This window comes from Bos taurus, chromosome X (assembly GCF_002263795.3).
Source record: "Bos taurus isolate L1 Dominette 01449 registration number 42190680 breed Hereford chromosome X, ARS-UCD2.0, whole genome shotgun sequence".
In the NCBI taxonomy this organism is placed as follows: domain Eukaryota; kingdom Metazoa; phylum Chordata; class Mammalia; order Artiodactyla; family Bovidae; genus Bos; species Bos taurus.
In genome coordinates, this window is record NC_037357.1 from 58,576,401 (window position 1) to 58,602,713 (window position 26,313).

The following is a 26,313-nucleotide window of genomic DNA, read 5'->3' on the forward strand; positions in this document are numbered from 1 at the left end:
GATCTTCCCAACCCAGGGATTGAGCCCAGATCTCTTGCATTGCAGGCAGATTCTTCTCCATCTGAGCCACCAGGGTGGCTTTGCTCATGCTTTATTTTTGCCATGTAGGATGTTTATATTTCTGTGTAACGTATCTATTATTTCATGGCTTCTGAATTTTGAGCCATGACTAGAAAGCCCTTCCTTACTCCAAGGTCATTAAAAAAATACCCTTCTTTTCTTTTGCTAAGTTAGTGGTTTGGTTTAAGTGTCTGTTTACATGCCCATCACCCCAAGGACAGGAATTATTCTCTTGTTCTTCATATTTCCGGACTGAATGAAAGACTATATCCACACACTGCACATTGGCCATATTCTGTTAGACACCTGACAAGCTAACATTTATTGGGCACTTTCCATGGACTAAGCACTCGGTAAGAGTTTCATAGGGCAATGTTGACCTGATTGAATCTGTACATGTTCACTAGACTTATGGGGTCCATGATACTGGATACGGGGGGTGGGGGTTGGGGGAGAATCACATCTTCATTTGCATTAACTCCAGCTGAAATGTAGTATTTCCTTCAGTTCTGAATCACAGCAACCCACAGTCCTTGGGTTGCATTTGCACTCCTTGGCATGTTGTCATTAATATAAATCGGATACTTTCTGCTTGTTTCAGCTGCTCAGATATCTTGCAAAATGATTTGCACTTCATCATTACCTCAACATTTTAAAAGTTTTAAAAAGTATTTTAATAACTGTATTTTGATACTGTTTTGTTTTCTTTCATGACCCTGTATCTTTTTATTTTTTATATTTAGCAGCTTTATTTTGAGCCAGAGCCCCAAAGTGCCCAAGGAATTTGTGGCACTACAGAGGCTAGCACCCCTGCACTAGAGCTTAAACTGGCATTTGAAACCACTATAGGTAGTTGCCAGGTTTGGACAGACTGGGTTCAAATCCTGGTTTTGGCCCTCGGGCTAGTGCCTTCACCCGTCTGCACGTTTTTCCATTTGTAGAATGGTGATTGGTAGGTGTGTTGTGAGGGGTCAGTGAGCTCACGTATGTAAAGGTCCTGATACATGGTAAGTGGTATATTCTATTTTTCTGGTATTATTACTGCTGCTGTTATTATTTTTAACCACTTCATTGCCTCTTGTTAATTCAAATCTTACCTTCCAAGTATACTGTGGATTCTTGGGGTCAGGTTGTGCCTTGCTGACTTCTGAAGCCACAGCCTTGCCCATGCAGAGTGTCTGTCAGTGGACTTACCTTTGCCGACACCCCTCCTTTTAGACGTCTGCTTCTCCTTTGAATCCCATGCCTCACCTGTCTCCTGGTTATCCTCCTCCTCTGGCTGTTTCTCCTTGGGCTCCTTTGCCCTGCCTGCCTTGGCGATCCTGGCATTCCATGTCTGTAGCTCTGACTGCAGGCCTGAGGAGGTATCTTTGGTCAGCCTCCTCAGTTCCATGCTCCTCCTCCACTTCTTATCTTAGTGCCGAAGCCCAAATTCCTGCCAGCTTCCTGGATCCCCTCCTCTGCCTCACCCCCAGTACCAATCAGTTCAGAAGTTCTGAGGATCCAAATTCTCAAAATGCTTGCACAGTGGACGTTCCTCTCTGTCCCCCCCTGTCCTAGCGCAGGGTCTCAGCCTCCATTGCTGGGACTAGTACTTTGTTTCTTGTCTCGTCTCCCTGCCCCCCCCCTCCCTGATCACCCCTACCTCCCACCCAGTCTGCCTACTGTCCAGTCTCCAGAATACCTTTCTAAAGAAAGCAAATCTGATTAGAATTGTCTCCACTGCTTCAAATTCTCATGCAGGATAAAGACCAAACTCCTCCCTTATGGGCATTCGAGACTGTTCACAATCTGACACTTGCATGTCTCTTTGACCTCATTTCCCATCACTTAGACTTCAGCTCCTATTACCTTACTTTCAAAGCCCCACCTGCTTCCACTCTTACTGCCCCCCCCTCCCCTCCCCCAACCCCCCGCTGCATATACCCACCAGCTTCTCTACTTTGGCCTGGCAAAGTCTGTGTCCTCCCCTACAAATTAGCTCAAAGGAGCTACCTCCTCTCTGGATCTATGTCTGACTTTCCTAGGCGACCTAAGGCACATTTTCCTGAAAGTTCCTTATACTTTTAATAATTCTGTATCTAATTGTTTAATCTGTGTTTAGCCACTAGGTGGCAGTCTTGTCTTTTCATCATTTCAGGAGGTGAAGATAATTAAGATGTTTTATTTGAATTTAAATTAATGATCGCTAAATTAATAGTGTTTATTATAAATAAGATGCTATAGGAGCCAGGGAGAGGATGAAGTCTTCTGAGGCCTCAGGATATTGGTCTGGTTAGCCATGGTGGGATTGGGGGATTGAGTGCCCCTCATGGAGAGTGAACTCAGAAGGAGCATATTCTAAGGAGGAAGATGAGTTCACTTGAGTTTAAGGTACTTCTAGGCTCATCAGACTAAGATGTCTAGGAGGCAGTTGGGTGGAATATTCTGGAGCTCTTCAGGGGAGTCTGGGCTGGAGGCGGACTTCGATATCTTTAGTATCAAAGTGGTAGATGTAAACATGGGAGTAGATGAGATGATTCAGGCTGACTGTGTAGGTGGAAGAATCAGGACTTAGAAAAAGGCCTTGGTGACATCAGCCTGCAAATAAACAGGAAGAAGGATGTAAGGAGATGGCAGGAATTGTCAGAGCAACAGGATGAGTGGCTGGTTTTCCTGGTAGCTAAGGCAGGAGAAATTGTCATGAAAGGACTGGTGACCCCAGAGTGCCTCATTGTTTCAGAGGATTCCAGGGAAGTAAGGCCACTGGAGAAGGGATGGGAAGGAGGTGGTTAAGAGTGCTAAGGAAGGAGGGCTGAAGGGCCTTGCAGAGCCACGGGAAGGGCCCTTCTGCCCCGCTTTCCCCTCCTCCCCTTCCTCTCTGCCTAAGGCTGGGCACCTTCAGGTGCCAAGATGAAGGCTGGTTGTGAGAGGGTGCATGGAAGGCACCGAGAGAAAGGGAAATGGATGACTTACAAGGCGATGACAGCTGCTGAGGATGAAAGGGCTTGATGGCAGACTGAGAAGGGTAATGACAGTAGGAGTAAGTGCTGCGGGAAATGGGAGGAGGAGATTAGACTAGATTGTTCCAATGCTTTCCAGTGGAATATGCTGTGATAACAGAGATATTCTATATCCACTCTGTTCATCATGGCAGCCACCAGCTCCAGGTGTCTCCTGAGCAGATGAAGTATGGATAGTGCAGCTGAAGAGCTAGGACTGGGGAATTTCTACAGTTAACAAACTTGAATTGCAGTGGAAACAGCTACTGCTACGTTGGACAGTGTAGCTCTTCTTCAGCCTTCTGGTTGGTGGCCAGCACTGAGGGGGTTCCCCCTGAAACATTTCCTTGCGTTCTTCCAGTACTAGTCTGTCCGGTCACCCAATCTTCTCCAGGAGGACTCTGCAGCTCGAGTGCAGGAGCAGACCATCTGGGTTGAGAGAAGGGTCATCCAAGGAACAATATAAATGGGCTGTTTTAATGTCAGCTGAGCAGGCACCTAGCACCTCAGTGTCAGCAGGGCTGGGCAAGAGAACTTGCAGCTTTGGTGCTGACACCTCATGGAGAGCTTCTTGCTCTGGATCCTAAGAGCCTGCTCTCCTTGGGGTGGAGAGGTGGAGGGGCCATTCTGTGCACAGGTGGCAGGTTCAGAGGGAGTTGATGCTGGTGGGGCCACCATCTTGGGTTTCCCTGGCTTTCCAGGGGGATGGCTTGGATGACAGCCAGCTTGAGGACCTGTGGGGCTGGTGGCACAACTCCCCGCTCTGGGAACTCCCTCTTCTCCATCCTTGTGGGGGTTCTTTGGTTGGTTCACTGTGGCAGTTTTCATCTAAGCACGGTTTCTTAACCTGGGATCCACAAGTAGGAATTAAGTGATCCATTAACTTGGATGAGAAAAATAATCACACCTTTGTTTTCACAAACCTCCAGCAGAAACGCAGCACATGAATGTAGGGATGAGTCCTACCTGTGGCTTTGTTGTCACTAGCAATCGCAGATGGCTTCCTATCATGTTACAGTTGTGGCAGACAGCTCGGAATGCTGTTTATGCTCATCACTACTTTGAAATTATAGTAGCTGCTAGCTTTTATTATTAAACACATTAGTAAAGATACATAAGTACTGTGTTACAAATCTGTTTAAATATGTTGATAATCGTCTCTAAATGTCATTGACTTCTTTGGTAACCTTCTGCCTTTTATTTTATGCGTGTAAACCACTGTTCTGAGAAGGGATTCGTCAGTGTCTTCACGTACCCAGCCAGGCACAGGAAAGCTAGCAAGCCCTGCCTTCAGGCTCTTTGGAAACCCCTGTATGTTTCACTAGAGGGCGCTCTGGTTTCAGACTTGGAACAGTGGACTCGCAGGCTTGAAGCAAAGTGACAAGGTTATTTTGAAGTCCAAGGGAATCCTATGTCCTTTGGGGACATCTCAGACTTCCCAAGGGCTTCCCAGGTGGTGCTAGTGCTAAAGAACCCACCTGTCAATGCAGCAGATATAAGAGATGTGGTTTTGATCCATAGGTTGGGAAAATTCCCTGGAGGAGGAAGGCCTGGCAACCCACTCCAGTATTCTTGCCTGGCGAATCCCACAGACAGAGGAGCCTGGCGGATTACAGTCCATGGGGCTCAAATAGTTGGATGTGACTGAGCACACACGCGCAGGAAACTGGGATGTGAGAACTCCCATGTTGTTTGATCCGAGCTTTACACTTATCTTTTGCAAGGTGAGGGTTGTAATACAGCCTCGTGCTAGCTTCTAGGACAGTTAAAGCAAGAGCGCTTTGGCCTGTTATGTCCCCAGGTTTTCACACCACCCTCAGTTCCAGGTGGTGCCCTTTGTTTCTTCCTTACCCCAGGTTAGCTCACTACCCTGCTTGTCTGTCTAGCTTTAGGATGCTGGGAAATTTCTCTTTCACTGGCTTCTCAGTTCCACTTGGCTGATGGGGTGAGAGGCAGGGAAGGGGCTAAGGGATTCGGGTGGATTCTGAAGTCTCCTGAGGGGGGTTTTGGGTGAGGGAAGAGCGGGGAATTTGAGAAATTGGCCCTGGGTTGAGCCCTGTGGAGGAGGGTGGGTAGGTGAGTTTCTGAAGACTGTGAGACTTTCCCTGCTGAAAAGGAAGTATTTGGGGCTCAGGAGTGCTTTGTGGTAGCAGTGGATTAAGTCAAGTATTTACTGCCTTAATTTTATCAGCTTCCAGGAGACACTGCTCCTCACATCTGGCCAGACCATGGCCCCCCACACTGGTAGTTTTCCCTAGACCTCTTGGTACGTCTTCCAGCTCCAGAATTCCTCCTAAGGCAGAGTGGTTGGAAGACTTAGCATCAGAATCACCTGATGTGCTTCTTCTTCTTGTTCAGGCACTCAGTCGTGTCCTATTCTTTGCGACCCCATGGACTGCAGCCTGCCAGTCTCCTCTGTCCTTGGGATTTCCCAGGCAAAAATACTGGAGTATTCTGTGTTGCCATGCCTTCTTCCAGGGGATCTTCCCGATCCAGGGATCGAACCCATGTCTCCTGCAGCTCCAGACTTGCAGGTGGATTCTTTACTGCTGAGACAGTGGGGAAGCCCATGTCTCTTGCATTGTGGTCCTGGGACTAGCAGCCTAATTAGAGAATGTATTAGAAATGCGAATGCAGATTCTGGATTCTAGGCCCCATCTCAGACCTACTGAATCAGAAAGTCCTGGGTGGGACCCAGCAAAGATGCCTTTTAACAAGCCCTCCAGGGGATTCTGATACAGATGGAAGGTGTAGCCTCATTGCATCAAATGATCCAAGAGCTGGCTTCCCCTTGCTGAAAGCTCACCAGAGACCCAGCCAGTACTAACTGTAGAACGTGTGTGAGGCATAGTGGGGCTTGTGTTTAAATAGTACTTTTCCCCTAAAGTACCTCTGTGCTCCTTTAGCTTTTCTATCCCTACATGCTCCTGTAAGGTATGGAGAGCCTGAAATTTGATTTCCCCCAGCAGGGCTCTGAGGCTTAGAGGGGTTTTGATCCACACAGCAACTGGGGAAGAACAGAAGCTGGGACCTGGGTCTCTGGACTCCAGTGCTTGTCTTCTAGGTCAGGTCCCCCATGAAGTCTTTGTCAGCTCAGGGTCCTCACTCTGCTTCTGGCAGAGGGCTGGTTTTCTGATCCTCATGGGTGAAGGTGGGTCTTTATGTGCCTTCACCGTAGGCTAAGTGGCCCACTGGGCAGTTGAGGGGGAGGCCTAGCCAGAGTGGGCTCTCCAACCCCTCAGGATAAAAAGGTCAACCAAGTTGACCTTCCACATGGACCCCCAACTAGGGACAGTCTCCACCTCCCCCTATATTAAGCAGTCTAGAGGGTACAGTTCATTTGATCTGGTGCCCAGATGGTGGGAGTCCTGACTTGGGCCTGTACTCAATGGCCAAGGATGGGAAATCACACATCCATGATCATCTGTCTTCTGGGTAACTATGGCAGAAGCTAAAAGTGAAGGTTCTGGGACTTCCCTGGGGGTCCAGTGGTTAAGACTCCATGCTTCCAATGCAGAGACCATGGCTTCCATCCCTGATTGGGGAACTAAGATCCCACATGCGGTGTGGCCAAAAAAAAAAGCAAAGAAATGAAGGTTTCTCATTTAGAGGGCAGCAAAGGTGGCATGGCATTGTTGTTGGGAACTAGACTTGTCATTTTATCCCCTATCGCCAAATCTACATCTTCTCCGATGTTCCCCATCCCACTGAGTGGTACTACCACCCACACCAGAAATCTGATCGTTGGCCTTTTACCACCGTCATCCCATCCAATCCAATCAATTGGATCTGATCATTTCCCACATTCATTCCTACTGCTCCTAGTTTGGGCTTCCCAGGTGGCGCTAGTGGTAAAGGGCCCACCTGCCAATACAGGAGAGGCGATTCAATCCCTGGGTCAGGAAGATCCTCTGGAGAAGGAAATGGCAACCCACTCCAGTATTCTTGCCTAGGAAATCCATGGACAGAGGAGCCTGGCGGGCTACAGTCCATAGCATTGCAAAGAGTTGGACACAACTGAAGCAACTTAGTACATAACACACCTCCTGTTTTATTGAGTTCAGATCTGATCATCCTTGACTTGGTCTATTACAACAGCTTCAATACTGGTCTCCCTGCCTCTTATCTCACCCTATTTCAATCAGCAGCCAGATGAGGAGCCCTGTCCATTACCATGTAAAATATAGTCTGAGGACCAGCAGCACCTGGGAGCCAGTTAGAAATGCAGAGTCTCCAGCCCCTACCCCAGACTGCCTCAGAGCCCACCTTTTAACTGGATCTCAAGGTGATTTGTAAAATTCAGTATATCTAATGTTGCAAAGTGGAAGCTGCTCAGTCATGTCCAACTCTTTGAGACCCCATGGACTGTATCCTGCCAGGCTCTTCTGTCCATGGGATTTTCCAGGCAAGAATACTGGAGTGGGTTGCCATTCCCTTCTCCAGTGTTGCAAAAAGACTTCTTAAAGAACTGGCCCTCATCTCCTATTTATGCCTCTGTCTCCACTTGATAGTCCATTGAGACTCAACAATATAAAGTTCTTGAAGATACTGGGCCACTTGCCTCATTCAGCAAATAGGAGTTGAACCCCCTACTTGGTGTTAGGCACTTGTAGGGATAAAGCAGTGAGTAAAAGAATACATATTCTTGCTTTCACAGAGCTTACATTCTTTTGTGGGAGGAGACAGTAAAGAAATAAATAGCAATAAGTAAAATATATAGCAAGTCAGATGATGTTATAAGTGTATAGAGGCAGAGTTCAAGCAAGTAAGGGGCACAGTGCTGCTGAGTGGGTGGGGAGCGTGAAGGACGGCCATGCTGAGAATATGACATTTGAGCAAAGGCTTGCAGGTTTCTGGATATCTGGAAGAGTATACAAAGCAGAGAAAGTAATAATGAGTGTAAAGACCCAGAGACAGGAGTCTTTCTAGAGTATTCTAGCAATAGCAAGTTGGTCAGTGTGTCTAGAGCCATATGAAGGAAGGGGAAAGTAATAGGAGAGGAGGTCAGAGAGTTGATATAGGTTAGGGACAAATCCTGTCTAGGGTCTCATAGACCATTAAGAAGTTGCCATTTTCTTCTTAGGGAAATGGGAGGCCATTGGAGGATTTTGAGCAGAGGACTGACATGATCTGAGTTCATATTTCAAGGGATCACCTAGTTGCTATGCTGAAATTTTACTATCCTGTAAGGGCACAGAGTAGAAGTGGGGAGATCTGTAAGTAATGTTTGTAATAAAAGAGGAAGGAGATGCCAGTGACTTGAGCACTAACAGTAGAGGTGGAGAAAACTCAATGGATTCCGGATACATACAGAAGGTAGAGCCAGCAGGATTTGCTGATGGATCAGATGTGGGATGTGAGAGAGAGGACTCACAGATAACTCTAAGGTTTTTGACTTGAGTAGCTTAAATAGATTGCCATTTATGAAGATAAGGAAGGCTAGGAGAAGGGGGTTTGTGCTTGTTTATTGCTTTTTTGGAGAGGTGGGAGTGCTCTTCAGTGACCTAGTGTTGTATAGTATGCCCCACACTTAGTAGCTTAAAACAATGACTTATTATTTTTCACCGTTGTGTAAGTTAACTGAGTAATTCTTTGTCATGGACTTAATATGTATGTCCAACCCTGAAATTCATATGTTGAAGTCCTAACCCCCCAGTGTGATGGTATTTTGGAGGGGGGAGTCTTTGGAACATAATTAGGGTTGGATGAGGTCATAGGGGTGGGGCTTTCACAATTGTGATTAGTGCTGTGATGAGAAGAAGCCATAGAGTTCCCTAGCTCCTTCTGCCATGTGAGAACACAGCCAAAAGTTGTCTGTCTGTGAACAGAGAAGTGGGTTCTCACCAAACAAGTCTACTGGGGCCTTGATCCTAGACCTGCAGCCTCCAGAACTGTGAGAAAGAAATTTCTAATGTTTAAGCTACCCAGTTTATGGTATTTTGCTATAGCTGCCTGAGCTAAAACATTTTTTTTTCTACTTACTGGTCCTGCCTGGACTCAACTGGTACAGTTGGAATGGCTGGGCCTCTCTATTGACGAGGCATTTCATGACATGGGGGTCTCAGGCAGCATTCCAAGAGGGCAAGCCCCAGTGCATGAGAACTTATCAAGCCCCTGATCCCATCTTTTTGAAGTCCCATTGATCAAAGCAAGTTGCCTGGCTTAGCCAGATGGGCCATATGGCCAAATCAGTGTGGGAAAGGAATTCATAAGGGTGTGGATACTGGAAACCAGTGCTGTAACGATCTACCATAGAAGCCAAAATCAAAAGCTGGGTTTAAGAGAAAGACGCCCACTTAGATATCCAAGTGCAGATAGTGAGCAGACTGTGAGCTGTGTGAGCCTGGAGTTCAAGGCAGCGGTCCAGACTGAGATGAAAACGTTGGAGTCATCAGCAGGTATTAAAGCCATGCGATTGGTTGACATAACCCAGGGAATGAAAGTCTGTAGAGAATAGAAAAGCTCTTGAGTTCTGCAGCCTGGTTCTCTCCATCATTTAGAGGTCAAGGAGCTGAGGAGGAAGCAGTGACAGAGATCGAGAGGAAGCGGGCTGTAAGGCAGGAGTGGGGGGAGCTAAGACAGCAGCATCCCAGAAGCCAAGTGAAGAATGTTGCAAGACACAGAGGGTGCCTAAGATGAGGCCTGAGAATTGGCCATTGCATTTAGCAATGGCAAGGTTATTTGTGACCTGGACAGGACCTGTTTTGGTGCAGTGGAGGTGGGGTGGGTGGGAATGGGGAGGTAGATACGGAAGTCTGATTACCTCAGGTTGAGAGAGACCTGCAAGAGAGGAATTGGAGACATGGCAGTATAGACAAGTGCTGTCCAGTAAAAGCTTGGTAGCAACATAAGTGATATCAAATTTCCTTGTAGTCACACTAAAGAAAGGTAAAAGAAATGGGTGAAATTAATTTTAATAATGTAACTGATATTTAACCCACTATATCTAAAATATTATCCTTCCTGAATAATCTGTAAAATCATTACTGGGATATTTTACATCCTTTGAAATCTGGTAGTGTTTTTTACACTAATAGCACAACTCAGTTCAGACTAGCCCAATCTCAAATGTTGACTAGCCATGCATGGCAGTGGCTACCATATCAGACAGGGCAGGTGTGGAGAATTCTCTCAAGGAGTTTTGCTGTAAAGATGAGCAGAGGAATGGAATGTGCAGGGGCGAAGTGAGGTCACGTGTGTGTGGGTTTGTTTTAGAATGGGAGCCGTTAGTTACGTGTGTTTAGTTTATATGCTAATGGGAATAATCCAGTAGAGAGGAGGAACTCGATAGAAGAGAAAGAGGAAAGAGTTTTGGGGGAAATAGTGAGGAGGCAAGAGTGGATGGCATTGGGATACAAAAGGGAAGGCCTGCCTTGGGCAGGATCCTGGGCAGTTCATCCATGGGAACAGGGTGAAGGCAGAGCACATTGGGTACTGACGTGGATATGTGCTTAGATGTGATCATGAGTGCTTATGGGAATTTTTGCCTGATTTCTTTTTTCTCAGTGAAGTAGGAATCGGGGTCCTCATCTGAGAGTGAGGATGGGATACAAGTATTGAAGCGAGGAGACAATATTAAATTGTGACCTGAGGGAGTGAATGGGCTGGGGGAGTGTAGTATAATTGCTTGGCAACACGGAAGATGCACTTCAGGTGTGTGTGATCACGAAACTCAAGTGAGAACAGCCAGCACTGTTTTTTCTCCAGCCACATTGAACTGGCAAGGAAGAAGAGCAGGTTGGGACTGACCTAAGCCAGGCTGGGGATTTTTCAAGATGAGTACAGGCATAATGAGAGTTGCCGTGCCATCAGAGATGTAGGGCAGGGATCATTCAAGTGGTGGGCCATGGAAATGCAGGAGAGAAGGAACTGTGAGGGACAGCAAAAAAGATGGCAGGACCCATGGACCACAGACTCCAGTGGGGTCAAAGGGGGTCAGCTGGAAAGATATAAGTGGTGGGTGGAGAGGGAATACTTGACTTAATGAGGGGCTACAGGTATTCATAATTATCAGATCTCAGGCATGACCTTGAGAATGACTGGCTGAGGTGAGATGGGAACAAAATCATTGAGGAGGGGAGCTGAGAGGTGAGGGTTCCTATTAGATACATACTGAAATGATCAAGAGCTATGGCAGTAGTGTTTTTAGAGAGAGGGGTGCTAAGCTAGGTACTAATATCCTTGAGGAATATTGAGAGCCATGACCTGTACGTCTGTAGGCAGCTGTAAAAGGGAAGGGTAGTTGGTGGTTGGTACAGTATGGTGGTTGTGGGGTTTTCGGGAGAAAGGAAGGTCAATGGTCTGGAGACAACAATGCAAAGACAGACGCTTCCTACTCCTGCAGTGCAGATGGAAGAAACTACAGTTGCACCCCTGGGTCGGGAAGATGCCCTGGAGGAGGGCATAGCAACGCACTCCACTATTCTGGCCTGGAGAATCCCATGGACAGAGGAGCCTGGCGGGCTACAGTCCACAGGGTCACAAAGAGTTGGACACGACTGTAGCAACTTGGCACACCCTCTTTCTTGTATGAGCCCAAGGAAAAAAAACAATGACAGCTTTACAGTGCTAGAGATGAAGCAGGGTCCTTGTGTCAAGTGGTAGATCATGAAAGAGCAAAAGGATGTGAAAGGGTCATTCAGAGAATTGATTGAGACACTGGGAGTGTGGCTAATGATTTCTCTGTAACTTTGCATATCCTGTTCCCTTTTCCTGGCATTCTCTTCCTTACCGTATGTACATGGAAGCCTTTTCTTCAGTCTTTTACCACTCAGCTCATGCCTCACTACTTTCCCAAAATTGCTCCAGCAAAGATCACCAGGGATCAGCATGTTGCCAAACCCAGTGGAAATAGTTGTATTTATTGCACTCTGTAGAGAAGTGTGTTCCCAGCAGTTTTCTGTGATGATGGGAATGTTCAATCTCTTCCCTGTCCAGTATGGTAGCCACTAACCATGTGTGGTTATCAAGCACTTGAATGTGACTAGTGCTACTGAGGAATCAGTTCTAATTTTACTTCATCTTTATCCATTTAAATGGAAATTGCCACGTGTGGCTTGTTACAGTCTTTAATCTTGTCTTCAGTCCTGTCTTCTCATGGATCTTCTTTCTCCTGACAGAAGACCATCTTCTGTGTATTGGTGTTCTTCAGGCTCTGTCCTGGTGCTTTAATCTCATTCTGTGTACTCTTCCTTGTTGATCTTACCCATACCCCAAGCTCTGTTTGCAGGCCATCTCCCTCTCCTGAGCTCTAGACCTGGGGTACCCTGTAGGCATTCAGTGTCAGCATGCCCCCAGCCTGAGCTCTCCTCTCCCCTAAATCGATTCCTCTGTTGTTGAGCTCATTGACCTAGAGGGTCACCCTAGAAACCTCCTCCATGTCCAACAAATCGCCAAGTCATCCATCTCTGCAGTGGCACCCAACCTGGTCTTCAGTCTTATCCTTCTCCTGCCCATCATCCACACTGCTACCAGAGCAGTCAAGCTAGCTGAAACCGAAATCTGATCTTGCATTTGCCTGTTTCAAACCTCTCAGTGGCTTCTTCTTGTGTAAAGGATAAAGGCCAAGTTCCTGGGCACAGCAGACAAGGCTCTTCATGACCTGAGCCCTCTTGCCTGTCTCTCCAGTTTCATTTCTTGGCACATGTCCCCCTCCCACTTGATGCTCCAGCAACACAGACCTGCTTGGGATTCCATGCAAACAGCATGCTGTTCCATGTCTCCACACCTTTTCCCAGGTTGTACTCGCTGCCTGGAATGTTCTTTCCTTCATTTAAGCTCCTGTCCTCATCTCCTCCTTGTTCTTCAAAACTCACCCCAACTGTTATCTTCTCCAGCTCCTTTACCTCAGGGTGCCCATTACTTAGTGGTGCTGACCTTACTGGGCTTGCCAGGTGGCACTAGTGGTAAAAAGAACTCACCTGTTGATGCAAGAGACGCAGGTTCGATCCCTAGGTTGGGAAGATCCCTTGGAGGAGGAAATGCAACCCACTCCGGTATTCTTGCCTGCAAAATTCCATGGACAGAGGAGCCTGGGGCTGCAAAGAGTCGGACATGACTGAGCATGCACACACAAGGCACAACTTATCATGCTGTCTCATTGCTCATAGGCCTACCTGTGCCTCCGTATCCCCACTGCCTAGCATGGAGTCTGCCCAACATGTACCTAGTCCATGTTGAATGAATGGATAACATGTAAAACTGAATGAGTTGAATGCAGTGGGAAGAAGATTGGTGAATAGGATGCCGCCTTGCCCTGTCTCATCTCCTTGGTGTAAGGCCTTCCCATCTGGGATTAGAGGATTAGAGAACAGACCCTTGGGAGAGGTCTCTGGGGGTCTGTCATGGCTGCTGGTGCACATTGACATCTCTCCCAGCGCTCATAAAGCTTCCTTCTGGCAGAAATCGATTTCAGAAAAAGCTATTATCTCGGTTTCCCCCTACCTTTAGAGCTGAAATGCTTCTATCCTCCTGGGATAGAAGATGCTAGCAGCAAATGTCACATTTATTTTTTCTTAAAAGTTTAAAAAAAAGTTTTATGTGTTTAATTTTTCTGAAAGTGCTTAAGTTTCTATTTTCCCTTAAAAGAAAACTGGTTTTTCACTGAGATTTTCCCAGGGGCCACATCCAGGTATATAAAAAAGGAATGATGTGTGTTTGTATACAATTTGCATATATCTGTGTAGACTGGGTCATCTGTTCTCACGGTGCTCTCTCTTTTTCTTCTTTTTTAAAGAAATTGAATATTTGATCACCTTTGCAGTGAAAAAATCCATCAGCAGTGAAAAGGCAGAGGAAACCACAGTCAAAGTCCCCCTTTATAGAAAAAGCTCACCTCTTTACAAGATTCCTTGTCTTCCAGTCTTTTATGAGATTTTGGATGGCTGTGGTTGCCATGATAAAAATAGCAGCTGCCATCTGTGTGCCAGCCTAGCTGCTGTGTTTACTTTTTTATATTTCTTACTCCACTCAGCAGCCCCGAGAGACAGACGTTACTACAGGAAACAGGCTTAGAGGGGTGGCGCAATTTGCTCATGGTCACCACTCTAGGCCATGACAGAGGCAGGACTCACACCCAAGGCTGTCTGACCGTAAGGCCTTTGTTTTAAACCACTAAGCCACCTTTCCCATCATTGACATACTGTTTGGTTCCGTCACTTACACTTGGCATCGCGAGCTGGGGACTTTTCTGCACAGGGATACAGTTTGGTTGTCATTTGAGTGGCAGTGACTATTGCATAGTATTGAGGCACCAGAATTTACTTCTCTCCCCCATTGGTTTGTTTCCAGTGTCCCAGTGCAGTACATAGTGCAAGTGTAAACGTCGTTGTGTAAATAAAGGCTGTTTGCTGGGTGTTTGAGGTATTCGACAGCAGTCCACAAAGTAACATTGTTGAGCCAAAAGGCTTAGACTTTATAGGTGCTCCAGAAAGTCTGTACCACCCTTTTCTGCAGCAGCGATGGTTTTTTGAGTGCTTACTGTATATCTGGTGCTGGAGGTGAAGTGGTGATTCAGAAACTGCCCGCCCCTCAGAGACCTGATAGTCTGACTTGAGATGGATTTTGTTCAGTCATTCAGTCGCGTCCAACTCTTTGTGACCCCATGGACTGCAGCACACCAGGCTTCCTGTTCTTCATCATTTCGGAGCTTGCTCAAACTCCTGTCCACTGAATCAGTGATGCCATCCAATCATCATCTGCAGTCATCCCCTTCTTCTGCCTTCAATCTTTCCCAGCATCAGGGTCTTTTCCAGTGAGTCGGCTCTTCCCATCGGGTGGCCAAAGTATTGGAGTTTCAGTATCAGTCCTTCCAATAAATATTCAAGATTGATTTCCTTTAGGACTGACTGGTTTGATCTCCTTGCAGTCCAAGGGACTCTCAAGAGTCTTCTCCAGCACCACAGTTCAAAAGCATCTATTCTTCGGTTGTCAGCCTTTAGAGATGGATGATGCAACACAGAATGAATGGTATTCAAGTCGGGGTTTGAACTAGAGGCAGTAAGAGCACTGAGACACGTGACCCCCTGGCAGTATCTGAGTGCTCCTCCCCCCCACCCCTTACCATAGGGTGGGACAGGGGACAGGGCCTTTAGGGGAGGACAGGGGAGGGTTGCTGAAGCGTGGCTGAGGATACTTCTCTGTCTGGTCCTTCCTGTCCCCCCTTCCCCCCAGCCACCACTCACGGGGTTGTCACTACTGCCCAGATGCCACCAAGGGGAGCCAAGCAGAGGCTGGAGGGAAGGGATACCTGGGAAAACCTGCTCAGCGGGGTTCTAAGCACCTGTGGATCCTCCAGGTTCCCTCTTCCCTTTCATGTCCTCAACAGCCAGGATGAAAACACAGGGCTGAGTTCCCATTCATTCAGTAGACAGGAAAACGCACCCAGTGTAAGTGCATTCCAAGGGCTGTGCTAGATGCTAGGAATTCAGAAAGGATCCCACTCGGTCCTCAACTCTGAGGCCCTCATCTAGATGGGTAGACAAAGAGCTGGGACAGTGTGGTGTGGTGGAGGGCTGGAGAGGCAGCAGTGAGGGCATTGAGTCCCTTGGCATGTCTGAGAGCCCAGTACTCTGCTGTTGACATTGGCTGTGGTGCTGCCTGTCTCTTGGCCTCAGTTTGTCCATCTATAAAGTGGACAGATGACTCCGACGCTCGCAAAGGGCTTTCTGCCTCAGGTGTGCAGTGATCCTGCACCTTGTTCACGGAGCAAGCCTGAGCTTCTTCCCCAGAAGACCCAGCAGGCTTCTGTCGCCCTGTCTCCGCTCCTCCCCCTCCCCACGGTGGTGTTCTGCCTCTGGTCTTCTTCCTTGCTCTGTCTATTTAGGCTCCTGTGACTTTAGTTACCGTCCTGTGCTCATGACACCTGTGGCTGGATGCTCCATCCTATCCTCTTCACTGAGATTGCAGTTCATATCATGATGAAAATAATCAGCGTTTGTTAAATCCCAGATATGGCACTCCAATCATGGCTTAAATGATCTGTGAAGTAGGCCACAGCACCCTCTTTTGTAGATGAGTGAAATTGAGTTTGAGATACAGCGGCTGGCCAACGACCCTGAGGTCGCTAAGCAACCAGAGCCAGGATTTGAGAACCCATGTCTGCCCAGCTCCAGTGCCCACAGCGCCATCCCCATCACGCTGTATTTCCCAGAGTGCATACAGCCCAAGAGACACTTTCACTGGGGTATTTCATGGATGCCTCAACTCAAACATGTCTAAAATTGGCCTCATTTCTCCACCTTGTCTACAAAATCTGCCTTTTCTTCTTCTCCATCACAGCAAGTGGCACCATCAACCCAGTGATGGCCAGCTAGAAGCCAGGGCCACTGCTGTTATCTTCAAAGCTATCCATCCTGCTCCGTCTTTGGGCTCCGGAGGCTCTCTCTCTCGGGTGTCCCGTCTATCCTAGCCCATCCCTTACACCGAGGCCAGGGCGGTCTTTTTCAAGCACACGTATGATCAACCTCACTTTCCTGCTTCAGACACTCTCTTCTGCTTTCTGTGGCTCTGCAGCAGAGCTTGAAGCTGGCCACCCCTGGGCTGAAAGCCGTCCAAGAAGACATGTTTTGTTTGGTCCGTTGAGCATTCTTAAAACATTTTGAATTATTTGCCAACATTTAAAAATCAGGAAATTCCGTATGAAAGTGCCCCACTTCTAGCTTTTCATGCAAAAGTGAAAACACAGTCAGCTCTGGGCCCAGGTCTCCGTAGGGCAGGGACTGGGTGGTGCTGAGTGGGGACTGCCCTCTTCAGAAAGGGTCTGGCCTTTCCAGTTGGCTGGTCTCCAGTATCCCTGATGGCTCATTGTCCCCAGTCACTCCCGTGCTCCCAGTTAATTGCCTGCCTGAGGCTTCAGGCATTTAGTGTCATGACCCTGCAGCACAAAATGAAGCCCAAGGCCCTCAGCACGGCTCCTAAGGTCCTATGTGGCCCAGCTGGAAGCAGCCTAACCCTCCGAACCTCTGAGGCCTATTCCTGCTCACTGCCCCATCACACTGGCCTCTGTAGTCTCAGTGCTTCCCCATAGTTCTGTGAATTGGCTCACTCCCAGAAATGTCTTGGAGAAGGCAATGGCAACCCACTCCAGTACTCTTGCCTGGAAAATCCCATGGACGGAGGAGCCTGGTGGGCTGCAGTCCATGGGGTTGCTAAGAGTCGGACACGACTGAGTGACTTCACTTTCATGCATTGGAGAAGGCAATGGCAACCCACTCCAGTGTTCTTGCCTGGAGAATCCCAGGGACGGGGGAGCCTGGTGGGCTGCTGTCTATGGGGTTGCACAGACTTGGACACGACTGAAGCGACTTAGCAGCAGCAGCAGAAATGTCTGCTTTCCTAGACCCCTCTTTTAGTACCATTTGTCCTGTAGGACTCAGCTCTGTGCCCCCTCTGCCAAGCTGAGTTCCATCCCCCCATTATACGTGGCACAGACCCGGGTCATCACTCCAGCTTCTCACAGTTGCCTAGCTTGTCTGCCGCCTCCACCAGCTCGTGAGTCTGAGGCAGCAGGGAGCCCACCTCCTTTATGTTCCTATCCCCAATGCTTGGCACAGGGCTTGGAATATAATAGGTGTCTAATAATTGGTGAATAAGTGGATGGATCTGTGAAAGACTGACTTGGGAAAATACTCCTCCTCCTATTGCTGCCTACTTGCTTGAGATGAGCATTCCATGTTTCTTTCATTGCGGAGCACCCCCATTATAGGATGCCTGCACCCAGAACATTCTATGAGCCATTCCCTACTCTGAAAGGTCTAGCATATACCCAAGCCTACTGGGATGGGAGTTCTGAGTGATGGTAGAGGACAAATACACAATTTTTGCTGTTCCAGTGGGAGAGCAGGAAATGGCATGATAATTGAATATGGCATGATAACTGGATATGGCACATTCTTAAGAGGTGGCAGGAATACACAGAAGAACTGTACAAAAAAGATCTTCATGACCAAGATAATCACAATGGTGTGATCACTGACCTAGAGCCAGACATCCTGGAATGTGAAGTCAAGTGGGCCTTAGAAAGTATCACTATGAACAAAGCTAGTGGAGGTGATGGAATTCCAGTTGAGCTATTTCAAATCCTGAAAGATGATACGGCTGTATATTGTCACCCTGCTTATTGAACTTATATGCAGAGTACGTCATGAGAAATGCTGGGCTGGAAGAAGCACAAGCTGGATGGAATCAAGATTGCTGGGAGAAATATCAATAATCTCAGATATGCAGATGACACCACCCTTATGGCAGAAAGTGAAGAGGAACTCAAAAGCCTCTTGATGAAAGTGAAAGTGGAGAGTGAAAAAGTTGGCTTAAAGCTCAACATTCAGAAAACGAAGATCATGGCATCTGGTCCCATCACTTCATGGGAAATAGATGGGGAAACAGTGTCAGACTTTATTTTTGGGGGCTCCAAAATCACTGCAGATGGTGACGGCAGCCATGAAATTAAAAGACGCTTACTCCTTGGAAGGAAAGTTATGACCAACCTAGAGAGCATATTCAAAAGCAGAGACATTACTTTGCCAACAAAGGTCCGTCTAGTCAAGGCTATAGTTTTTCCTGTGGTCATGTATGGATGTGAAAGTTGGACTGTGAGGAAGGCTGAGCACTGAAGAATTGATGCTTTTGAACTGTGGTGTTGGGAGAAGGCTCTTGAGAGTCCCTTGGACTGCAAGGAGATCCAACCAGTCCATTCTGAAGGAGATCAGCCCTGGGATTTCTTTGGAAGGAATGATGCTAAAGCTGAAACTCCAGTACTTTGGCCACCTCATGTGAAGAGTTGACTCATTGGAAAAGACTCTGACGCTGGGAGGGATTGGGGGCAGGAGGAGAAGGGGATGACAGAGGATGAGATGGCTGGATGCATCACTGACTTGATGGACGTGAGTCTGGGTGAACTCCGGGAGTTGGTGATGGACAGGGAGGCCTGGCGTGCTGCGATTCATGGGGTCGCAAAGAGTCGGACATGACTGAGCGACTGAGCTGAACTGAACTGAACTGAATGATAATAACAACAATGCAATAATAACAGTACCTGACACATACTGAACACTTTCATTGCACCAGATTCCATACTGAGAGCTCTTAACATATTCTTTCCTTTACTCCTCACAACTACTCTCGGAAGTAGCCCCATTTTACAGACAAGTAAAGTGAGGAACACGGAGTTTAAAGAACATTTCCTGGGTCAAGCAGGCAGTAAGTGGTAGCATCCAGGTTTGAAACCAAATCTGTGTGACATCAAAGTTAGCATGCTCAGCCACCATGCCACACTTCCTCAATGATGATTCTCTTTAGAAACATGAAGGACTGATTAGAATAAAGGTGAAAATGAAGGCTGTGCAATTATGTATACAGTAAAATTCCAATCAGTAATCAGAAGAAGAAAGAAAAGAAACTCTCAAGGCAAAAAGAACAAAGGAGACACACCAGATTCTAGCAGTGGTCACATTCAGCTAGTAGAGTGTTGGGGGTGTATTCTTTTCCTCCATCCCATTTCTACCTTTTTAACATTTTCGAAATTTCCTTTAGTGAGCATGTGCAGTTGTCCCTCAGTATCCGAGGGGAACTGGTTCCAGGACCCCTGCAGATACGAAAATGCAAGGATGCTCAAGCACCTCACATAAAATGGTGTAACACACTTGGCTGTCTGCATCTGCAGTTGTGGAACCTGCAAGATCAACCATGGACCAGTCCAGTTGGTGGAACCTGGGGATGTGGAATCTGTAGATACAAAGGGCCAACTTTGTGACTATTATAACAGAAGTTAAAAAAAAATCCTCTCTAGAATGGCCCCAGCATTACGTGGCAGAACAGAGGTTGGGAAGAGGTGATAAGATTCACCCAGCTAATCAGTGGGGCTGTCTATTGAGCAGCTGTCGCAGGCAGCGGAAGTGGGTAAAACAGCAGATGGCGGCTATGGCCTCAGCACCTGCACCCTTGGGGGGTGAGGGAGAAGGGTCCCCACCCCTGCTGTCTCACCATGTCCCCTTTTCTCCAGGTGCTTACACCCCGGAGCCCCTCAGCAGTTTCCGGTGGGCCCTTCTCTCAACTGGCCTCATGTTCTTCTACCACTTCAGCATCTTGCAGATCCTGGGCCTGGTAAGCTTGGTTCTATCCCATTCTATCCCTTCTGTTTGGAGTTCTTCATAAATCTTGATAATCCTGGTTGGCGCTGGTATATCGTTTTGTTTTGAAAATACAAGATGCCAAAGGCCACACTGTCAGATTGTTGTGTCTGGGTTGCTGATTTACAATCCACAGCTTTGGCCTCTCCAAAGAGCTTTCTGAATCCTTCAGTAATGACTTTCTTTCATCCCTGGAGAGGCAAGGAGGCCCTTCACTCATGGCCACTTGGGTCGGAAATAGTGAGCTGCACTGGACAGTGGTTTGCTGTGGCCTGTGTGGGAGGCAGGGCCCTGACCCTGGCCTTGGGGGAGGCTTCTGACCTTGGGTCCATTCTAGGCCTACCATCAGGCCCAAAGCTGCGTGGCCAGTGGAAGTGTGGTGTCGGCTGACCCCCGTAGCCTTCTGGGATGTTCAGACCTACCTGGAGTGTGGCTGATAGCTGGACTCAGTAGTTGAGTTATCCAGAGCCCAGGATTGCTCGGTGCCCGGGTGGTGTATCTATTGGTGGCAAAGTGAGTAGCAGTAGGCTGGGGCTTGGGTAGGGAGACCCAAGTTCATGTTCTGGTTCTGCCACTGCTCTGGGTGAGTCACGTTATCCTTCAGGGCAGCGTGTTCTCCACCCATCTGTGAAATGGGCACAAACCCTCCACCTCTCTTGAGAGGTGGTGAAGACTTGTTTTTAAGGAGAATGGGCTTGAAGGACTTTGGAAGGCAGCTGTCGTGGCCGTCCTTGGGGCAGGAGTGGCATATCCGGTTTTGTGTGCGAGCAGCATTAAATGTACCGTTGGCCGTGTGGAGCCTTGCGGGGCCTGGCTGGACTAGGGCACGCAACCGATGTCACCAGTGCCTTGGTCGAAGCAGTCATCTTCTCTTCCCCACCCTGGTGTGTCGCTCTGTTCCGGTTGGCCTGGGGGTAGTTTGAGCTCCTTGCCAGTAGCACGGTTGCTTCCTGTGCTCTCAGAAGGAAGCAGTATGACCATCACGCCCTTACCTTCACACCTGTCTCCACTGTGACTCCTTGATTCCACAGGAGTCAGTGTCTCCATGTCACCACACATACCATGCTCAGTCTCACCTCCAGACCTCACTCAGGCTATGCCTCCTACATGGAAGGCTTTGTTCACTCCATTCCTCATCATTACTTCCATCCATTCTTCATGAGTTCATTCAAAATGGTATGACTTCCCTCATCAGATCTTATCTGAGGACTCTGCCGCCCCCGTTCTGTACACACCTCAGATCTTATGGTGGACAAAAGCCAGTGAGCACCGTATGGTTTGAGGTCAGCTGTGGTAGACCGATCATCCCAATTTGATTGGTTCCTAGTTATGCAGAGGCAGGGACCATGTAGTTGATGGCTCTCTTATCCCACAATACCTGTCTGGGTCTAGGCACATAGTAAATACTTAGGAACGTCAACGGACTCTGGGCCCAACCCAAAGGCAAGGCCAGCTTTTCCCCTGGATGGCCTCCTCCATCACCTCCAAAGGGCTCTAGCCATGACCCAAACTTAGGGAAGAAAGATCCCACTATGAACAGGTGGGGATTTGTCAATCCCTCCTTGTCTAGTCCCCCTTAGGTAGACACGGCTGAACTGGCAGAAGCCAGAGAAAGCCTCAGGATGGTGAACGCTCACTCTACCTCCCTTGTCCCTGCAGGTCACCGAAGTGAATTTGAACAACATGCTGTGTCCGGCCATCTCAGACCCATTCTACGGCCCCTGGTACCGCATCTGGGCCTCGGGACACCAGACTCTCATGACCATGACCCACGGGAAGCTGGTCATCCTGTTCTCATACATGGCTGGGCCCTTGTGTAAATATCTGCTGGATTTGCTCCGGCTTCCAGCCAAGAAAATAGACTGAAGGTGCTTGTGTTTTTTTTGTTTGTTTGTTTGTTTGTTTGGTTTGGGGTTTTGTTTTGTTTTTTTCTCCCCTTGAGGAAACAAGTCCTGACTTGACTTGGAGGACACCCAGTTCTTGGTGAAATCATGGGAGAGGGCAGTAGCTCGTTCAGTGTATTTCTTTTTCCCTCTTCTCTGCCCCTTTCTTCCAACATGTTTCCTTCCCCACCTCTTCCCCCAGGATGGCTCCTGGAGCCTGGGGTGTAGTGCTGAGGGCTCTCTCTCCCTGTTCCTTGTGGCCTTATGTGGTGAGACAGTAGTCAGTGGCTTTCACTCTGCTTGTTGGTGCTTTAACAACAGCTGGTTGAGGAGAAAGGGAACAACAAGCAGTAGTTCTTTTGGTATCAAAGTGATGAGATGCGGTTGTGTTTGATTTCTCCACTGCCAGGGATCTCCAGGCTTGCGCTGGAGTCCCCTCTTGTCTCCAGCACAGCCCCCGCCATAAGGGGACTGAGGCCTTGTTTCTACACCAGCGGCAAGCCAAGAGCCAAGGGGTTTCCCAGCTCATGGCCAAAATAGAACTGGCCAGATTCTTCCCACTGGTGTCCCATGACTCAAAGCAAGCAGCCAACCAGTCACTCCCTCCAGATACTGCCAGAGGTGGGGTTTAGGGGTGCTACCATCTGAGGGGCTAGATTCCACTGAGGCCCATGAGTGCTGTTCCAACAGCAAATCCAAAGGGAACTAGGTCAAAATATCCACAGCTAATACTAGTTTGGGACCTTGGGGAGATTCTACTTGAGAGCTGAGAACTGACCCATATCTGTGTCAGAAGTGAGCATAGACATTAATCAACAGAAGTGGCAACTTGAGAAAACTGTGATTTGAATCATAGGCTTACTTTTAATGTTGATAACAGATGACATTTTAATTTTGAGTGCCTCTTAAATGCTCTCTCTCTCTTTAAAGGCAGCTTCAGGGAAAGATGAGCTAGAGTTGGGCTTTTTTGGCTTTTGGGGTTTTGTTTCTTTATTTGTTTTGGGATGTTTGACTTCAGAGAATCCTTGCATTAGGACCTGTCTCTGGAGGACACCTGTCTGTCCATTTCGTGGTTTTACAGGATATATGAGCATCCTAGGTTTGGGAGGATACAGGTCCTGCAGCATGGCTTTCCTAGGACTAGATGTCATCACTGCAGCCAGCATCAGAGCTGAATTGTGTGAGGCTCCCCACCCCTACAGCACATGTCTAGATTGAAAGGCAGGTACCAAAAAATCAGGTCCCCTTGGTTGGAGGTTCAAGTGCTCAGAAAGGAAGACCTTTGGCTGCAGGATAGCCGCAGTCATACGTGGACCTCAAGAAGGGAGGTGGTAGCATTTGCTGACTCTTTGTCGGCACTTACTAAGAAGAGATTACTTAATAACAGAAAAGCTAGTTCTGTGACCTCTGATTGCCTCCTCCCCAACCCTGTCTCCCAGTCTAGGCAACCCACTTGCCCTGGGCTCCTTCAGTATTCCAGGTGTTACTGTTTTAGACCTAGATTGAGTTTCAGTGACTCTGCTGCTGCTGCTGCTGCTAAGTCGCTTCAGTCGTGTCTGACTCTGTGCAACCCCATAGATGGAAGCCCACCAGGCTCCCCCGTCCCTGGGATTCTCCAGGCAAGAACACTGGAGTGGGTTGCCATTTCCTTCTCCAATGCATGAAAGTGAAAAGTGAAAGTGAAGTCGCTCAGTCGTGTCCGACCCTTAGCAACCCCATGGACTGCAGCCTACCAGGCTCCTCCATCCATGGGATTTTCCAGGCAAGAGTACTGGAGTGGGGTGCCATTGCCTTCTCCGTTCAGTGACTCACTAGTCATTATTTTAGCAAGTGGACTTACTGGAGGCAGCAGAATGGAAGAGAGTCTCTTCCAGCAGGGTGAGGCCCAGGGAAGTGTCCATGGAAGGGCCCATCTCTTTGCAGAGGGACGCTGGCATTGATGCCATCAGTTCCCAGGGTGTGGGGTTGCAGGAGGGCGGTATGCTCTGGGTTGCCACCAGAAGAGGTACCTCTTGAGTGGCTGGTTTCACCCCGCCTACTGGCTGTGCATGGGCGTGGCCAAGGAGGCCAGGCCTCGGTGCTCCCTTGGCCTATTTACAAAATAAAAGGTTAGAGTGAGGTCATAGGAGGAGCCCCTGGAGGTCTGTCCTGTGCCATGCTGGAATCTCTGCCTCAGCTGGGGGCCAGCAGCCTGGGTGGCACAGACGCTGTGCCACCAAGGGCACAGTGGCAGAGCGCTCTCTTCCTCCCTATCTCGGGCCTGGTGCAGGGTGCCAGTCAGCTCATGCTTTCCTCACATTGGCCTGCCTCTGAAAGCTCGTCTTTGCCCTGGCTGTGGCTCATTGCCCCTGGCTGGCTGGCACTTCGCTGCTGCTTGGCAGGAAAGAAGAAAGCGTAAGCCATGTGCCTGGCTTGGCCAGGCCGGCAGCAGGTGCACCTGTCCGGGGAAGGGGGGTGCACTGCTTCTGGGGGCCAGGTGGGCTCAGAAACACGGCGGGGGGGGAGGGGACAGAGAGCAAGCCCTGTCCACTGGGTCCACAGGGAGCCACGGCCTGTGAGGTGCTGGGGAGCAGCAGGCATCTGAACTGGGCTGTACCTGACTCTTCCCTTGGGCCAGGCCGACGTGGAGAGGTGACCTGGCCCGACCCTCAGTGGCCTGCCTTGGAGGGTGGCCCCCACCACCATGGGGCCAGGCTTTCCTGCGCCTCCCTGGGGCCCTGCTGTCAGTGCCAAGGAGCTTCCCCAGCCAGCCTGGCCAAGTTTCCATATGCCATTTGCCAGTGTGTGGGAGCTCCATGTGTGTCTGGGAGGGTGTTTGTAGAAGTGGACACTTTCTTTTACAACAGCCCTAGCAAGGGAAAAGGAGAATTCCCTCCAGCCCCTAGGTAGCCTCAGCTGAGGATCTGGGCCAATGAGAACAGTCTGTTCAGCTGGCCAACTTACGGCATCAGCTCCACATAACAGAGAGCTGGTCCCACCTGCTTGTAGCCCCCACCCCACCCTCCATCCCTTCTATTTGGTTTTGCACACCAAAGATGATTTGGTCTATCTTCTTTCTGGAGGCCCAGTGATGTGTTCCTCTGTCAGCTTGTGAGGAAGTTATAGACTCAGTTTCCCCCACTCAGCCTTCTCTCTCTCTCGGGACTGACTTCTCAGCATTCTCGGAAGCTGTGGGCAGGGTGGCCATGATGTGGGGGTGGGGAGTTCGGGGCCCTTTCCCATCTGGTACCTCAAGCCCAGCTCTCAGATCATCCCTTCGACTGCAGCCTCCCTCAGGGTTTTGCAGTTGGTGGTGGTTGATACTTCAGCGCACTGTTTTGTGGGGCAGACACAGCTGCACACAGAAAGCAGGTTGTCAGCACAGCGCTGGTGTTGGGGGGCTAGTGGAAGACCGCTCACCCCCCCACACATACCTTGCCCAAAAAAGAATTCCTTGGATTTGTAGATGTTGGTCATCTGAAGGGGAGATAGGGAGGTGGGCAAGGGGAGAAGAAGGGCCGGTATGGCCACTGTAAGACAGGATGCCAGTGCTGGTTTTGGTAAATGGGGAGCAGGCCTCAGGGAGGGCATCGGGAGCAAAGCCCCGGACTATGAGGAGGGGTGTCCTCACTGCACAGGCTGCCCTGCCCTCTGAGGGTGGGGAGGGTCTGTAAGTGGGAATGAGCCTTCCTGTTCTGTGCATACAGTGAGTCCCTTGTGCTCAGGAAAACCTAGTCGCTTATTGTTGCTCTCGTGACATTTTCTACACTGGTTAGCTACTCATGGCAAGAAAAACACAAAACAAAAAAGTCATTTCAAGCCAAACTATTGTTTTGGAAACCTGCTTTCCTTTGGTGTCAGCTTTGTATTACATTTGGAAGAATTCTTCATTTCTGTTGGTGTTATTGTGGTAGAGAGAATAAGATAGTTCAACTTGTAATTCTTTCTGCCAGGAAATTGGCGCTGCCTCTGTTGCCGCCCCCACCCCCACCACGGCCCTTCCTCATTCTCAAGGGGAGACTGCTGTGTCCTGGGCAGACCCCCTCCCTGGCGCTTGCCCCCACAGTGACTCCCTTGGAGAACCAGTTTTTGTGAGTCCCCTAACCAGCTGCAAGATGAGTAGATGAGTACTTTCGCCAGGCCGCTTCTTGGGTGCTCTGTGCCCCCGCCAGTTTGCTCACCTCTTGGGACATTTTGTAATGTTTTCTCTGTTTTGTAAAACCCTTTTGATTGTACCAAAATGGTTTCTGCAGTCACCTTTGGAAATAAATGATTATTAATTAA

At 48.7% G+C, this 26,313-nt stretch overlaps 1 protein-coding gene across 21 annotated transcripts in view; it reads left to right on the forward strand.

Moving 5' to 3' along the window:
- Positions 1 to 26,313, forward strand: part of TMEM164 (transmembrane protein 164) — a 179,090-nt gene extending 152,777 nt beyond the window's left edge. For 20 of the 21 annotated variants that reach the window (XM_059883428.1, XM_005227871.5, XM_059883433.1 and 17 more), the window contains 2 exons: positions 20,041 to 20,141; positions 21,827 to 26,313. In XM_059883428.1, the coding sequence (XP_059739411.1) occupies positions 20,041 to 20,141; positions 21,827 to 22,033 (308 nt within the window). In that variant the 3' untranslated portion in view covers positions 22,034 to 26,313. 21 annotated transcript variants of the gene reach the window in all.